This window comes from Pteronotus mesoamericanus, unplaced genomic scaffold (assembly GCF_021234165.1).
Source record: "Pteronotus mesoamericanus isolate MK-2021 breed Mesoamerican mustached bat unplaced genomic scaffold, CSHL_Meso_final contig_214, whole genome shotgun sequence".
In the NCBI taxonomy this organism is placed as follows: Eukaryota; Metazoa; Chordata; class Mammalia; order Chiroptera; family Mormoopidae; genus Pteronotus; species Pteronotus mesoamericanus.
The window spans coordinates 6,478,483-6,496,320 of NW_026555089.1; the positions used below are offsets into that span (position 1 = coordinate 6,478,483).

General features: G+C 47.1%; 1 protein-coding gene across 1 annotated transcript; it reads left to right on the plus strand.

Moving 5' to 3' along the window:
- Positions 1 to 1,932: 1,932 nt before the first annotated feature.
- Positions 1,933 to 17,504, plus strand: LOC129068423 (solute carrier family 22 member 6-like). The gene is made up of 10 exons (XM_054570648.1): positions 1,933 to 2,301; positions 7,383 to 7,486; positions 9,310 to 9,464; positions 10,648 to 10,816; positions 11,174 to 11,297; positions 11,442 to 11,557; positions 14,308 to 14,522; positions 14,675 to 14,783; positions 16,881 to 17,084; positions 17,450 to 17,504. The coding sequence occupies exons 1-10, from the start codon at positions 1,933 to 1,935 to the stop codon at positions 17,502 to 17,504; spliced, it is 1,620 nt and encodes a 539-aa protein (XP_054426623.1).
- The last annotated feature ends 334 nt before the right edge of the window (positions 17,505 to 17,838 follow it).

The following is a 17,838-nucleotide window of genomic DNA, read 5'->3' on the forward strand; positions in this document are numbered from 1 at the left end:
TTGTCTTTACACAAATACCACACTGTCTTGACTACGATAAGTTTATAATTAGTCTTCAACACAGACAGTGTCGATTTTTCAACTTTTTAAACTTTTTCAGAGTTGTTTCGGCTAGTCTAGATCCTTTGCATTTCCATATAAATTTGAAAACCCACCTGTAACTGTCTACCAAAGTAACCTGCTACACTTTTGATTTGTATTAGATTGTTCTATAGATCTTCTTGGGAATAATTGACATCTTAACAATATTGAGTGTTCCAATCCATGATATTGTGCTCCATTTACGTAGAGCATTTTAAATTTTCCTCAGCAATGTTTTGTAATTTTCAGTGAACAGGTCTTTCCTGTATTTTATCAAATGCAACCCTAATAATTTTTATGCAATTATTAGTGATATTTTTATTTCAATTGCTGATCGTTTGTTGCTATTACATGGAAATACACTTGATTTTTGTATATTTACCTTGCATTCTGCACACTTGCTAAAATCACTCATTAGTCCTAGTAGTTCGTTCTTTCTTTCTTTCTTTCTTTCTTTCTTTCTTTCTTTCTTTATTTTTTAGATTCTTTGGGATTTTCTGTGCAAACAATCATGATGTCTGCAAATATAGGCAGATTTCCTTCTTTCCTTTCTGGAATGCCTCATTTTTTTTTTTTTTTTTTTTACTTACATTATTACACTCTATGGACCCTCCAATACAATGTTGAATAAAAGTGGTGAGAGTGAGTATCCTTGTTTTGCTCCTTAACTTAGGAAGAAAGCATTTACATCTTTCCCAAGTAAGTGTAGTGTAGCTATAATTCTCCCATAGATGTTTCTTTTCAATTTGGAAAAGTTCCCTTTCATTCCTAATTTACTGAGAAGTTTTGTCATGGATATTATAGATGCTGAATTTTGTCAAATCCTTTTTTTGCATCTATTGAGATGATCATATAGTTTTTCTTTTTTCGTCTATTACTATGGTAAATTACATGAATTGGTTTTAATGTTACACCGACCTTGCGTTCCTGGGATAAACCCCACTTTGTCAAGATGCATTACTATTGTTATACATTGTTGGTTCAAATTTGATTAACTTATGTTAACAATTTTGCATTTCTGTTCATAAGAGATATTGCTCCCTCGTTTTCTTTTACTGTAATGTTCTTGTCTAGTTTTAGTATCAGAGTGTTATGACTGAAAGTCGGCGTCTGTGTTGGAATCTAAGCCCCAGTGGGAAGGTACCTGGAAATAGGGCCCTCGTGAGGTAATTAGAGCATGAGGTGGAGCCCCCATGAATGGGATCAGTGCCCTTACAAGAAGAGGGCAGAGAGCTCGCTCTCCCTCCCCCATATGTGAGGGTACAATGAGAAGTTACCCTAGCCCATCTGGCCCTGGCCAGGCAACTCAGTTGATTAGAGCATCATCTGAATACACCAAGGTTGCATGTTCAATCCCCAGTCAGGGCACGTACAGCTCCATGAGGCTCAGAATGTCATTCAGAAAAGGGAGCAAAGGCCAGGCTTCAAGCTCACACCCACTGGGGCCTCCCTGCCTGACCTTAGTATTTTCCCTTCTTCTGCAAGGAGGTCACCTGTTCTGGCCTAGTCAGGAGACTCAAACCACCAAACCGTGGGGCATCATGCATGACTCTCCTTCAACTTGACCTGCTGTTTAGGTCCCTTTGAGCAAACCATTAACACAGTGAGTCTAAGGAATTGAATGTCTTACTCTCAAATCATAGTTTAACTTGATTCCTTAAAAACAAACCAAAAAAAAGTTATAAAAACTACTACTGGCCATGAGGAGGCCCAGAGCTACAGCAGACCAGGAACTGATCGGTTAAAGAGACAAAGGGCAGCCCTTCGCTTCCTCCCCGCACTCCGCACTCCACACCAAAAGACAGAAACAGTTTTGGGGAGCAGGAGGCCCTCCCCCAGTTGTCCTGCCTCATGGCCTTCGATGACCTCCTGAAGCAGCTGGGGGGCGTCGGCCGCTTCCAGCAGATCCAGGTGACTTTGCTGTTCCTCCCCCTGCTCCTGCTGTTCTCCCATATCACCCTACAGAACTTCACCGCCGCCATCCCCGCCCACCACTGCCGCCCACAGGCCAACGCCAGCCTCGGCAAAGGTGGGGAGCTGGAGGCCTGGCTGCCCCGGGACAGGCAGGGGCAGCCCGCGTCCTGCCTCCGCTTCACCTCCCCGCAAAGTGGGCCACGCTTTCCCAATGGCTCAGAGGCCAACGGCACAGCGGCCACAGAGCCCTGCGTCGATGGCTGGATCTACGACAACAGCACCTTCCCTTCCACCATCGTGACTGAGGTGAGGATGCCTGGACCCCCTGCCCCTCCCCTCTTCCAACTCCTGTATCTCCATCTTACCAGTCCCAGACACAGATCACATGACCCTGACCTGAGCCGGTCTGAATGTGGGAAGACCCTGGAGCTGTGAAGAGCTTCGCCTCGAATATAAGAGAACAGTGGTTGGAGTTTGGGGGCTTCCTATAGAAGAGACATGGAAGTCCTCGCAGAAAGGCTGCTCTCTGACCTTTTGCCCCCACCAGAGAGAGACACTATTCCAGGAATTTAATATTTTCCTTTGGTTTCCCTGGGATAGAGAGGTAGGGAGGTGCTACAGAGGGAGGAGGAGAGGAGACGTGCAGGTGGCTGGGAGATACGGGGGTATTCCCGAGCAGGGAATTCTGGGCTCCGAGTCCTTGAGACAAAAACGGTGTTCTGACTTCATCTAGAAATAGCTCTCAGCAGCTGAGACCAGGAGATGGCAAGCAACCAAGGGGGGAAAAACAAAAAGGAGAACAGGGTTATGAAGGTCCTTTCATCTCTAGCGATTGAACACCCCTTCCCTATAACACACACACACACACACACACACACACACACACATTTGCAGAGTCACCCTGGCCTGCTGAGCGGTTCATCCAGCTGAATTCTGCACTTCGTAGCTGTCACATTAACCATGTTCTTAGCATCTGTTCTAGTTAATGGTCTTTTGGTTGCAAGAAAGAGAAGCTCTCCCCAATCAGCTCATGAGAAAAGGGGGTGTTACAGCAAGGCTCAGAGATTTCAGGGGATCCAAGGACAGCAAATGGAGTGTGTCCAGACCCCATGAAGACTGGAACCAGACATTGGAGCACACAAGGCATCTCTATATCCTTACTCCGTTCCTGTCTGCTCTCAGCCCATCTCTTCTGTGTGCTCACCTTGCCAGAGGACTGCCTGTCCCACCTCTGATCCATTACCTCTCAGATTTAGGGTCCCCCAATTTGATTTAAGATTTGTGTATCTTAAATCAACTTCTCCGAAAAGTCTCTGATTGGCTCAGCACAGCACATGGATGGGCTCATCCCCTCCGACAGACGGCTCAGATGTCCGCACCTCATCTAGTCTCCTGCCGAGGGGCAGTGTCGCGGGACCATGTGGCCCCTTGCCCATTAGTCAGGGCTGTGGTCAGGCACAGTCACCCAACTTGCCTCATGTGGCATCTGTCTGAAACTGATCAAAGTCAAACCATACTGCCACCAGAGAAACCCAAGACAGAAGCAGAAGGTGACTCAATATGGCTAGTCTCCCTCCTTCAGAGACATGCATGTATCAAATGCTGTCCCTTCCGTACCACACATCGGGGGCTTTCTTCGTCACTCTCCAGACTCAGCCCAAGTTCTGAGACATCCGCATCCACACACCTGAACTTGGATCTCACCGGTCCTTCTAAATCTGCTTCCCTGTTTCCCTTCTTAAAACTTTGTACTCCGCTTTCCAAGGTCAACTGTACTCCAGGAACTGTCAGGAACTGTCTTGGTCTTCTGTTCAAAAAGCAGGCAGCTTGATCCAAAAGCTCAGATTTCTTGCCATCTACAGCAAAGAATCTAGGTCAGCAAACACTTTGGATTTTCTTCTAAATAAAGACTTGGTAGTAATCTCCTCATCATTTTTGGTTTCAATGACTGACAAAGCCCGATGCACAGTTAGGCCATTTGCTGAGACGTATGGAGGTGCCAGGAATCTTCTCCCAGTAGGCACCGTGGATGGGACCATCATCCGCCACAGCACATGGGCACGGGACTCTGAGAGGCCTATCTTATAAGCACAGCCAGGTTACCTCTTCCTTGGACCAATAATGTCAAAGCCTACAGCGGCCCCAGAGAAGGTTTCGTTCAGGAAACAGGCAGTTTACGGGCATAGCCTAATGTGAGGCTGGACCCTCCAGGGTGTGGAGCAAATGAAACAGCTCACAAGTTAAAGAGCTGCTTCAGCAAGACACTTTTTTCTTTTAAAGACTTTATTTATTTTTTTTTTAGAGAGAGGAAGGGAGGGAGAAAGAGAGGGAGAGAAACATCAATGCCTCTCACGAGTCCCCTACTGGGGACCCGGCCCCCAACTCAGGCATGTGCCCTGACTGGGAATTGAACCAGTGACCTTTCGGTTCGCAGGCCGGCACACAATCCACTGTGCCACACCAGCCAGGGCGAGACACTGAATCACAATGAAGACACTCCACCCAGGCACAATAGCGCAGGTCACCTGAGAAAGAAAAGTTCCGGCTTGCCCCTTGGAAGGAAAATGGCCCAATATTCAACAGAGTTACTTCAGCACTCTGAGTACAAAGCAAAATATCAATAAATATAACAAGAAAAAGAGGCTGGCTGTGGGTTATAATGAAAACCCTGGCTGAGTGCTTCTCCCTATCTTCTTCTGAATTAAAATACCCTGAGCAACAACTAGCAGCTTCCATCTGCTCTGTATTAGTCAGGGCTCTTATTTGCAAGTGACTGTAATTCAACTCAAGCTAATCTGAGCATAAAAAGAGGGTATAAAGGCTCCCATACCTAAACCACAAGACGAGCAGAAGTGGAAATGGCTCTAGGGACAGTGGGAACCAGGCCTGTGGGTGACATCAGGACGCTGGCTGGTCTCATCTCTGCTTTTCTTCGTGTCCTGGGTGTGTCTACCACGCACACGGTCATTCACAAGGTGGCCACTGATCATTCTGGGCTTATTCCTAATAACTTCCTCACCAAAGAGAAAGGTTTCTGTCTCCCAGTTCCAAATTTGAAAAATCCTAAGAAAGACTGATTGGCCGGCTTGGGTCATGTGCCTACCCCTTGGTCCAATGACTACAGGGCAGGGAGGGCATGGGTTCTTATGTATGACCCAGCCTGAGTCTCCTCTTCCTTCCTGTTCTGCAGATGATTGGGAGCTACCATTTCCCCTCTCTGCTTTCTGTTCTTTTTCTCCTTTTCTTTCCCCTGGGGCCAGTCTCATAGCATCTGTCATTTATTGTAGCCTTCATCAAATTAGCCGTGCAGGGCTCTCGTAGGCTCAGTGATTCTCTGAGTCTCCCCAAAATACTATTCCTAGACTTTGGTTCCTGTTAGTAATAAAGTAATTCTCTATACAAGAGGCCCGGGAGCACCCTGGCCAGTGTGGCCTAGTTGGTTGGAGCATTGTTCCATAACCGGGAGGTTGCAGATTTGATTCCCATTCAGGGTACGTGCCACGGTTGCGTGTTCAACCCCCAGTCTGGGTGTGTACCAGAGGCAATAAATAGATGCTTCTCTCTTGCACTTATGTGCTTCTTTATCCCTTCCCTTCTTTCTAAAAAGCAATGAAAGAATGTCCCTGGGTGAGGATTAAAAAAAAAAAAAAAAGAGCAAACAAGAGGACCAGGAGCACATAGAAATACTTGATCCTCAGGGGTTTCAGGTGCACATGTAGAGAGCTCAGGCGGTGCAACCTTTGCTTTTGCAGGTGAGGAGACCCTAGAGCAGACCACAGGCGGGGAGACTCTGAGTTATTCCGTACTCGTTGATTTGTTTCTAACCTGGACTATGTACAGAACTCATCACGAGACGGTACCCCTTGCAGCCCTCTGACTTATTACCTCTTTCCCACACCCTCTTGCTTCTTACCCTTTCATTTCTTCATCCGCATCTGCAATACCCTTAGCCCACTCACCGCAGTGTTTCCCACATCCATCCCCACAGTCACGCTCCGTTCACGTGTTTCCAGCAAAATACTGTGAGGATGAATTCTCAGCCTGACACAGCCCCAGAATCATTCCCAAGTAAAAGCTGTATTAGACAACACTTAGAATTACAGAAGAACAGCTATTTGAATGAAACAGCTATAAAGTCCGTCACTCTTTGAAAAAATGTGTTCAAATGCCAACATCCCAAATTCCATATCACGTGGTAGGTGCATCCACAGGGTATTAAAAGTCCTACAGTAGTAAGTTTATTCAAAAGTAAGGATTTCTCTCCAACAAAATCAAGACTATCAAGTAACTACTCTTGAAAGAGGAATTCCTTGGTTACATATTAACATGTTAGGAGACAGTCCCCAGTAGTCTTGGTCATTTGAACTCTTTTTCTTTTTTTTTTCTTTTTTTTTTTTTTTGATTAACAAGAGAAATTGCAGTTTAAAAATCCATTCTAAAGTATTAAAAAATCACTCTTAATTGTAAAGGAAAGGCCATATCTATTTATCATTTTGACTCAATCTTAATGGCACGTCCATCAGCAGGGTGGCTTTCTTGTGGGGTGTCCAACTGTTTTACTCCATCTAGAGAGAAAGCACTTTCAAAATGACAGGGGTTTTTCCTTATATTAATTAAAAGAGCAACAACACGTAAACTACCAGTTGTACTATCCAATTGCTGTTTATTTCAAAGCTGGAAATAATCACAACTCTCTCAAGTTTGCTTATGGAAAGTTAATGGAAGGATGGAAGAGTATTTCACAGAATCCAAGGTCAAGAACGCAGGCCCAGCCCCATGAGAGTCTGGGAGGAAATAGCTGAAGAGGACTGAGAGCTGGACTCTCTCTCTCTGCTTCTCTGGCACTGACCGAGCTCTCCCCTGACTTCCCTCTGACTCAATTACTTCATTCTTCTTCCTCCTCCTCCTCTCTCTTCCATGTTTCTCACTCTCTGTCTATCTCTACCTCTAGCTCTTTCTCATGTTTCTGAGCTCCACTTCTATATCATTCCAAAATTTGGCCATCCCATCCCAACTTTAGGTGTCCTGAAAACCCTTGCTTCTCTGAGTCCATTTCCAAAGTTATAACAAGATGATTCTGATTAGCTCAAGCCGGCTCCAGCGTCAGGTTTCTTCAGGTGTGCAGGGCAGGGATGGCTTCGGGGGCCTTGGGAGAGGGTGAGCCATTGGTGCTCAGAGAAGGAGGAATAGTCTAAGCAGGTGCCAGGAGAGACACCTCTTACATGTTTTGAAATAATTTGATAAGAAAAATTGTCTAGTAGGGGGAGAGAGGCACTCCTTATGTGCTGGTCTCAAACCAAGACCCTCAGCCCCACGGGGAGAGAGGGAGTGGGGCTTCCCAGGGACCAGCCAAGCTCGTCTTGACTCCAGCTCTTCCTTCCTCACAGTGGGACCTCGTGTGCACACACCGGAACTTGCCGCAGCTGAGTCAATTCATTTTCATGACAGGGATGCTGCTTGGAAACTTGATATTTGGGAACCTCACGGACAGGTTAGTGGTGAACAAAGCTGGATCAAGGAGCAAAGGCATGGGCCCTCTTGGCTGGACACGGTGGGGTCGGGGGAGACTGGCACCCCTGAAAACCCAGGGAGGGATGCACGTCTGATCCACTCAAGCCTGATCACATCTGGAAAGTCATGCAACAGTCCATCAGCTCTTTCCACGCCTCACTTTCTTTCCGTTACTCCTCATAGTGCCCTTGCAAAGCTGGCGTGGGTGGTGCTTTTATCTGCATTTTACCAATAAGGACACTGAGGTTGAAGGATGTTAAATAACTTGCCCAAACTGTCTAGGAAGATCAAAAAAAGTTATCAGGTGTTCATCCTGAGGAGTGGAATTGGAAAGAAGAGAACTTTTCGCTTTGCATTACTACATGTTTGACCTTTTATAACAATTCATTACCTTTATCATTTTAAAGAGCAAATAATGGTTTTAAAAAGTACGGTCACACAACGAATAAGTGGCAAAAGCGGGACAGAAATACAGAAGTTCTGACACCCTGAAGAAGTCACTTTCTGCCACTCCTGCCATGTGTGTAGCCTCAGTATCACAGAAACATAGACCTAAGAGTCAGTAAGAGCAAGGAGCAAGTCTCAGCTCCACCACTAACCGGGTGTCCACAGAGAGGAGCACAGCCTCACTGTTCTTCCCTTCTATAAAATGGGGGTGATGATCCTAACCCCTTAGGGTTATGGTGAAGGTTAAATTAGTACCTGGGATTCAGTGGTGATTACCCTAACCTTGCCCATCTTTCAAACCAAAGACCACACACAGATCATGGGGTAGACAACAGGAGGCAATTTTCTAGAGAATAAAATCTGCAAATATTAGAAACGTCATTGCAGATCAAAGGTACACAAAATCAGCTTGACTCTTCATAAAACATAAGCCACGGTCATATCCATTTTGCAAAAGCATCAACTTAGCGTAGGTTTCTCAACACGAATCCACAAACCAAACTCACAGATACAGAGGACAGACAGGCAGTTGCCAGCGGTGGGGGGCTGAAAGCAGGTAAAATGGGTGAAGGGAGTCAAACGGTCCAAAGCCCCAGTTACAAACCAAGTTAGTCATGGGATGTGATAGAAAGCATGGTGACTACAGTTACTAATACTGCATCACATACTGGAAAGTGCTAACAGAGTAGATCTGAGAAGGTCTCTCATCACAAGAAAAAAAAATGTGTAACTATGTATGGTAACAGATATCAAGTCTATCTGTTGTGGTGATCCCTTCACAATATATACAATTACCGAATCACTATGGTGTACACCTGAAAATAATATAATGTTACATGTCAATTATGCCTCAATTTTTTTTTTAAATTATAAAAGACTGTCTCCTAGGAGAGGTCTATCAGGAATCATCATCCACCAATCATCGAAGAATCAACCGCATCCCAGAGCGGCAGTTCCCAAGTCTTAGGAGCTTGTAAAAAAAAAAATCATGTTTCTACCTTAACTTCCAGGTAGTCAAGAGGCCTTGAGTAGGATAGAGGCATCTGAGTTGTTTCCACACACCCCGGTGATTGTGATGAGTGTGTGGGCCCCCGCCACCAGTCTGCTGGTGCATCAGGACCCTGGACAGCAGCAGCGGAAGCCTCCGCCTAACCCAAGGGCACCCAGAGGCCAGCCCTCGCCCTATTATTCCCCACCTCCCATCTCTGCACCCATCTCATGGTCACACGTGGGCAGCCTTGCAAAAAAAAAAAAAGCCATTAGATAGCCCAGGGCACCAAGGGTGAGACAGCCCAGGACACCAGGCAGGGAGGGAGCAAGGTGCTCTCTGAACCCGGGTTTCTCCTCTCCCCGCAGGGTGGGCCGCCGGAAGGTGTTGACCTGGAGCTACCTGCAGTTAGCGGTGTCAGGGACCTGCACGGCCTTTACACCCAACTTCACAGCCTATTGCGCTTGCCGCTTCTTTTCAAGCATGGCTATAAGTGGCATTGCCACCAACTCTCTGACATTTAGTGAGAGGGGCCCTGGGAGGGCTGGGCTTGTGGGTGCCCCTGAATCACAGGGGTTCAGTGGACCAGGGCACCAGAGCAATTCAGACCTCAGCTCCTTCCCTGAGTACAAAGCTGAGTCCACCTGTCCCAGAATCCCTAACTATCAAGGCCTCCCTTGGGGTAGGCAGTGCCCAGGGCAGAAAGAAACGAAGATGATGACCTCTTTGGTGGCTCTGATCATTTGAGGCTGGGATGGCTCCCAGGTACTTAGGGGTCATTTCAGAGGATGAACTGAGTAAACACTTGACCGAGATTGGGTGGGGTTGCATAAAGAGGTCAAAATGTGGGCCTTTAATTCATCACTCATCTACTTAACACAGTTTGAAGAGGTACCTCATTTGTGCCAGACCCTGCACTGGGGATACAGAAGTGAACAACTGCCCGTGAACCCAGAGTTAGCAGTCTACTGGGGGAGACTGCCAAGGCTTTACAAGTTGATGTGCTAACGGCTGGGATGAGAGTTATCCTAGACGACGTGGGAGTGCAGGAGTGGGGTGTTCAGTCGGGACTTGGGGAGCCAGGAAATATCCACAGAAGTGATATCTAAGTGCAAAAATGAGTGACCAGTGAGGCAGAAAGTGAGACAGAGGAGGGGGGAGGGATTCTGGGGTGGCGTTCTAGACCCAAAGAATAGAACATACAAGGCCCTGAGGCCAGAAGGTACGACCCACTGGAGGAAATGAAAGTGGTGCAGGATAGCCTGAGGACAGGGCTCATGTATCTTTATTCCCCAAGCACAGCTACGGGAATGGCACAGAGATGCCAACCCGAACTGTTTGACGAATTAAAATGAGCTGAAGGAAGTGCAGGTGGAGTGGCTGTAGGCAGGTCAAAGGACATTTGGGAGAAGCCAGGCAATACGAATACTGGGGTTGGATTCTGTGAAATAGGAGCACACCTGGGAATTCAGAGCCGTCCAGCCAGCTCCTTGCTCCACACACACACTGAACATTGCTAGTGATCAAACCACCCTTGCCTTACCCCCTGGGGTGCCTAGAGATGCAGAGAAGGACTGAGCTCAAAAGAGAAGCCTTTCTGCTCTGATGTGAGGGTCTTTGTCCACCTGGAAATGAGTACTAACCCTCACACACACACATCTCTCACACACCCCTGACTTTGACCTGAGCTCTGCTGTTTTCCCCAGGCTTGGAGTGGCTGCCCATCCATACCCGGCCAGCTTTGAGCCTCTTATATGGGTTATGCAACAGCCTCTGCCAACTCTCCCTGGTCGGCATGGCTTATGCTGTGCCCGACTGGCGCCACCTGCAGCTGCTGGTCTCTCTGCCCTTCTTTGTCATCTTCATCTACTCCAGGTGTGTGGGCCTGAGGGTAGGGCAGAGGGTTCACAATCAATCACAGGTGGGCTGAGCATCCTACACCATCCCCTACCTTCCCTCCTAGTAGCAAAGCAGGTCAAAGCAAAAAGAGCCAAGGCCCAGTTTGGTAGATGGGGAACATAATAGCCCATAGGAAAGTAGGGCTGGTCGTCCCAGGTCTCCCACAAAGAAAATGGCAATCCTTGGAGTAGAACCCAGGGGTCTGAACTCCCAGCCCAGAATTCTTTCCATCCCTCCAAGGTGTCTTCCTGCTCTGGTCTGTGCCCTTCTCAGCCAGCCCCCACTCTATCAATCCGGGCTGAAGCCATCCCCACCCCTGCCCGCCACCCACAGGTCCTTCACTGAGTCAGCCCTCTGGTACTTCTCCTCGGGGAGGCAGGACCTCTCCTTGAAGGCCCTACAGAGAGTGGCCCAGATCAACGGGAAGCAGGAAGAGGGAGCCAAGCTGAGTATGGAGGTGAGACCCCTGGGTCCTTGTGTGACACCCCACCAAGGCTCTCCCTGCCCCTACCCTCACCCTAGAACCCGTGCTTCCCAGGACAGGGGTTGGGAGGAGGGGTTGCTAAGGAAATCCAGGCCTATGCCCTATCTATCCAAGCAGCTGCTTCAGATGCATCTGCAGAAGAACCTGACGATGAACATGGCCCAGCCCTCGATGTTGCAGCTGCTACGCTCCCCTGCTGTTCGCCACCTCCTCCTCTGCCTTGCGCCCCTGTGGTAGGTCCATCCTCACTCAGGTAGGAGACAGACAAACTGATGAACAGAAGCAGACAGAGAAAACAGGGCAGGCTAGGCAGGTAAGAGGCTGAGGGGGACCCCACAGCAAGTGGCAAAACACGCAGGCGCTCTGGAGGCTCAGAGGGCTCCCCACCTCTCTAGCGAAAGCCCAACTCTCTCTCAAATGGCCAAGTTCTTCCCTCCCCTTCCCAGGCCTCTGAGCTCAGCTACCCCCAGGAGCCCTGAGCTTCTGGCCCTGAGGGCTGTGTGGCAGTCATTCGCATTCCCCTGAAGATGTCTTCTATTGCCATGTTAACACATTACCACATATTTAGGGCTCCACCAGGCTGAAGCCTAAGTGTCAGATGAGCTGCGTCTGAAGGCTTGACTTGAGAAGAATCCACTTCTAAACACAGCCAGGTTGCTGCCTGAATTCATTTATTTGTGGATGTAGGACTGAGGGCCCTGGCTTCTTGCTGGCTATTGGTGGAGGCTTCCCTCAGCTCCCAGACTCTGTCCTTAGTTCTCCATGTGGGCTTTCCCGGTGGCTGCTTAGTTCGCCATGCCAGCAAGGAGAGTCTTTTGAGTGGGTCCACTAGCAGGGGCCCATCCTGGAGCCTGGCTGCCACAAGGGCTCCCCAAACCCTGCGCAGCGTGTCCCTGGCCATGGGGTCATTTGCCACTGACAAAGGTACAGCCATTGATCTCACCTGTTTTGTGTATTTCTATAATACCTCTGTGGGAAAATATACAGATGGTCCACGTGGGTAAAGTAATTAGGCAGCAGGAAGAAGCAAACAAAAAAGATGTCATCACTGTTAACATACTGGCATAGGTTCATCTGGACTTTTGTTTTCGCATACCTCAAACACACAAACACACAGTACTTTATATTACATATCGTTGCAAAAATGCAGCAGAAATAACAGCCATTTGCTCTTAACGTATTTCATGAACATCATCACGTATCAATAAACGTAGACTCCAGGGCTGACCCTGTGTTCTCGGGGTCCACGTCCTCCAAGGAACGCAGGGATGATGGCGGGGAAAGGGCAGGGGCGGAAACCAGTGGCCGGGTGCCAGGGCGAGTTACTAGGTAAACAACCCTGCGGTCTCCTCACCCCAGAGGAAGGGCTAAACGATGGAGGAAGGTTAATGGTCGTTTGTGATTAACCCACAGCCTCTGCACATTCCAGAGTCCACCCAGGGGGAAAAAAGGACAGAGTTAAGGGTTCAGGGATGTTAGTTTAAAATAGAGGAAGCTTTATCTGCACAACCAACCTACTCTCCAGTAAAGAAGTATTTTACAAAAGTGACCCTCATCAACACTGAGTGCTATTGCTCTGAGAAGCAGAAAACAGTACCTTGCTTTTCAATTCACATTTATTTTATTCTGGAGGAACTGGAACATTTTCTTCCCATGATTTCAATCGATTTAGAGTTTCTCGTAAGCTTCCTATTTGTATCCCTTGCCCATTTTTTTTTCTTTTTATTGACTTGTAAAACCCTCCTTTACATTAAAGATACTAACCTATTACCACAAATGATCAATATTTCTGGCATTTTAAAATCTGCCTTTTAGACTTACCACTTTTTTAAAATAGAGACATTTTGTTGATTTGTATAAACACATCTACCTTTTTTTAAAATTCAGCTTCCGTGTTTCAGATTATATCCTTAGTACAAACTATTCACCTAGATTTTCTTGAAGCATGTTCATATTTGTTTAGGCTTTTATATTTCAGGAAAATTCATCTGAAATGTAGCTGAACCTAAAGTAAGAAGTAGTCTATTTTTCCAAGATTGGTTAGTTATACCAACCCATTTACCAAACAGCCCTTCCTTTCCTGGTTGGTGTAAGACATCACCCTTATCACATATCACTTCTGGACTATTCAGTCCCACTGACTTATCTGCCCATTCTGGTGCCAATACCATTCTGTTTAATTCTTAGTGCCAGTGTGGGTCATATAAGATTGTTCGCTGTGGACAGCCTCTCATTGTGCCCTTCAACAACCTGGAGGCAGGACATGACACTTAACCACATCTCTAAGGAGCCAAGCTGCCCACAATGGGTCACTAAACAGTGGTGACTTTATGAAGACTCCATGGGGAGATAGAAATGATGCTCACATCACATACCACACAGCCAAAAGCTTAGAGGCATTTCCATTCTCCTTCAATTCCATCAAATCCCTCAAATTGATGGCTCACTGCCATGGATTCTCCCATTCCCTCTCCTAACACCCCCTCCATATAATCTCTAAAATCTCCTAAGACTGCATCTCTAGCTGTAAACGTACATACATCACTCAAACAAGCAAAAAAAAAATCCTTTCTTTCCTAGAATTCACTAGGTGTTACTTGAGAATCTGCAGAAGGTGAGGTCTCTCACAAACACCGCCTCCCAGTGCAATGAACTAATCACAGCAAGCGCCTCTCAAAAGCCAGTCTCTTAAGACAGGGGATGGGGTTAGGGGGATAGAGAGGACCTATTGCAAAGTAAAAAACACTATTTTCTCCTAGTTAATTTTAAAATATAGTCTAATATGTGGTAGATAATTAATACTGTCTTTTACAATTAAGGGAAGACTTTTTTATGTGCATTCAAAGGGGAAAAAAACCCACTCACAGAGCTGATGTAAGTGCTAAAGGAAAGAACAGATGTGAGAGTAGTTTGCCAGCTGCAATTGCTATGTAGATGTGGCCCGGCTATTACCCAAAGCAAATCCCCTCTGCTTCTGCCCCAGGTCCTCACTCAACCTGAGCCACTTTGGCTTAGTCATGAGTCTGCAAAGTTTTGGGATCAACATCTACCTGATGCAGGTGCTCTTCACAAGTGCAGACATCTTATTTCATTTCCTGAGCTTTTTGACCAACAAATCACTGGGCCGCCGGTCTACCCAAATGGCCTCCTTGCTGCTGTCCGGGATCTGCATTCTGGCCAGTGCGATGGTACCCCAGGGTAAGCACGTGACCCATTCCTGCCCCCGCCCTGGTCCTTTCCCAAATCCAGACCCCCATCTGGCTCAAGCCAGCTACCTAGAAGGGTAGAAAAGACCCAAAGATCCACCCAACCTTTCCCAGCACTCTCTCGTCACTTTGATTTCCTTCCAGATCAGTTGTTCCTCCACATCACAATGGCTGTGTTAGGAAAAGGCTGTATAACTGGCTCCTTTAACTGCATCATTATGTATACAGGGGAGCTGTGCCCCACAGTAATGCGGTGAGTGGAGTGTGGGGGAGGCGTCCTGGGATGGGACAATCAGGCCCTAAAGCCCGAAGCTCTCCAGTAGAAACGGCACGCAAGTCAATCTGTTATTTTGTAAGGCAAGAAAGGAGGACAAAAACATAGAGAAATTAGGATGAGTTAAAGACAAAAGATAAGATGGTATCAATAACCCCTATCAGTCACCACATAAATGTAAATGGGTTCAATGAGTTAAAAGGCAGAGATATTCCAAGTTGATTTTTTTAAATCTAGTTCATGACGTTTACAAGAGACTCATCTAAAATGTTAAATGCAGAGAAATGGAAAAAGATATACCAGGAAAATATTAACCAGAAGAAAGTTACGCAGATGTGCTAACAGGAGTCAGAGTAGACTTTAAGACCAAAAGCATACAATGCTTAAGAATATGGCTCTGGTATGTGAGGTAACTGATCCAAATGCTCAGTTATCATCTTACCTGTAAAATACAGATGAGGATAATAATAATCGTACCAAATATAAATTAAATGGAAAACAAAGATATAAAAGAGAGAGTCAACAAAACAAAAAGTTGATCTTTGAAAATATCAATGAGCCCTGGCGGGTGTGGCTCAGCAGTTGAATGCTGGACCTCAAACCAAGAGGTCACCAGTTCAATTCCTGGTCAGAGCATATGCTTGGGTTGGGAGCCCGGTCCCCACTAGGGGACCTCCGAGAGGCAGCCCATTGATGTTTCTCTCACATGTTGATGTTTTTCACTCTCTTTCTCCCTCCTTCCCCTCTCTCTGAAAAGTAAATAAAATCATTTTTTAAAAAAGAAAGAAAATATCAATAAAATAGACAAATCCCTGGTAACAACAATCAAAAAAAATATAAAGGACTGAAGAAGACATGAACAAATATTAGGAATAAAACAGAAACTGAACTACAGATCTAAAGTAATTACAAACATGTAAAAAAAAAAATGTACAGGCCTATCTGATGAAGTTAAAATTTAGATGAAATGGATGACTTCCCAAAAAGATAATATAAAAAAACTAATTCTAGAACAAATTAAAAGTTTGAATAGTAAACTTTAAAATCTTGCCTCAAAGAAAACATCAGGCCCAGATAATAATACAAGTGAGTTCAGCCACACTTAAGAAACAAATCTTCCGATATTTTACAAATGCTTCTCCAAAAAAGAGAAAGAGAGAATTATCTCAAATTCATTCTAGGAGGACAGTTGATACTGAAACCAAAGGAGGATAATCCACTGGGAATTATAGATTACAGACCAATATCACTCATTAACATATACAAAAATCCTAAACAAAATGCTTTTTTAAATGAATCCAGTGATGTCTGAAAATGATAATACCTTATGACTAAGGAGAACTAATCTCAAGAAAGCGAAGGTGGCCATCTGATAATATCACCACATTAATAGATTATCATCGAGGTAAAAGCAGAGCATGATATGATAAGAGTCATGGTTTTAGAAATCACTTTGGCTTCCTCGTACAGAACAGACTGGGGATAGAGGCCCAAGGCAAAGGATAGAAACGGGAGCACCCGTCGGGGCCCTACTGAAACAGCGCCACAGCGCCGCAGCATCAGTGCCCGCAGCGCTAGGATCACAGCACTGCAGTATTAGCACTGCGGTCTGAGTCCCGTGGCACTGCAACAACAAGCAATGAAAATGGCTTAGAGTGAACTGATGAGCACTGGTTGCGGGAGACTGGGTGGTTGAAAGTGTCCTGTGCTGGGATGAGGAAACCTGGGGGAGGAGCCAGTGTGGGGGTAGAAATGAAGAGTTCCTCGACCTTGACCTTTTAGACATCCAAATGAAGGTGTCAGCTAGGAAGTCAGATATATAATCTGGAGTTCAGGGGAGAGGTTGGTTGGAGACTTATCAACAGTCATCCAGCAGGTTCAGCTTGGGGCTGGAACCCAGGCTTCCCGGTTCCAAAACCGTTTGCTTCCCACTTTCCTTTTAGCCAAGGACAATGCAAGCGTTTGGCACTACAGAGGGGAATGTGAAAAGAAAAAGCAACAGAGGCAGGCAGAGCTGGGGCTGCCGCAAACGCCCCTGGCCTCACCCAGGTGCTCCCCCCACCCCACCCCACACAGGCAGAGGGGTATGGCTCTGACAACAACCCTGGGGATCATGGGCGGCAGCCTAAGCCCGTTAGTGGCCATGACCACCGAGTTCCACCCCTCCCTGCCTCTCTTCATCTACGGAGCGGCCCCTGCAACTGCCAGCGTTGTCACGCTCTTCCTGCCGGAGACCCAGGGCCAGCCACTGCCCAACACAATCCAAGACCTGGAGAGAAGGTGGGCCGTGGCCTTCCCCCGCCCAGCCCCCTATTCCCCCCCACCCCACCGAGAGCTGTAAGAGGCTGACTTCCCAATGATCGCGCCTCGTTTGACAAAAGAAGGCCAGACTCAGGGATAGCAAGGACTCACCTAGGGTCACTCAGCGGGACTCTGGTAGAGCCACGGCCAGGATACAGGCCTCTGGACTCCCAGGCCACGTGGGTCCTGTTCTCACAAATAGGCTGAGTCCCCTGGCACCCTTTCTGAGACTCCTGGCTCTGAAACACAGTGGGCAGTTTGGAATATCAAGTGGGACAGCTGAGCACAATTATTAAAAAAAAACCCAACTCGACTCTCAAACCCTGCTTGTCCTTCCCTTGTAGATGGAAAAAGAAATTGGAGCAGGAGCAGCAGATGGTCCCGCTCCAGGCCTCCTGAGGACTGAGAAAGGGCAGAGAGCGGAGGAGGGAGCCCCTGCACCCCCTGGATACGCACGCTAAGCAGGCACGGAGAAACGGCAGCCAGGGGAGGACAGAAGCCACCTCTGCTGGACCTGTGGCTACAGAGAAACACTTCCCCTAGGGCCCCCACTCCTAGGCAGACTCACTTATTCAAAGTAATTTCGCCCAGCCTGGCTGCTGCAGCTCAGTGGATTGAGTGCCAGCCTGCAAACCAAAGGGTTGCCGGTTCGATTCCCAGTCAGGGCACATGCCTGGGTTGCAGGCCAGGTCCCCAGTAGGGGGCGCACAAGAGGCAACCACACATTGATGTT

Excerpts from the sequence above, each read along its gene's own strand:
- LOC129068423 (XM_054570648.1), top strand. The coding sequence starts at position 1,933 with ATGGCCTTCGATGACCTCCTGAAGCAGCTGGGGGGCGTCGGCCGCTTC. Across the intron at positions 9,465-10,647 it reads CACCAACTCTCTGACATTTA|GCTTGGAGTGGCTGCCCATC; the intron begins GTGAGAGGGGCC and ends TGTTTTCCCCAG. Across the intron at positions 14,784-16,880 it reads CTGTGCCCCACAGTAATGCG|GCAGAGGGGTATGGCTCTGA; the intron begins GTGAGTGGAGTG and ends CACCCCACACAG.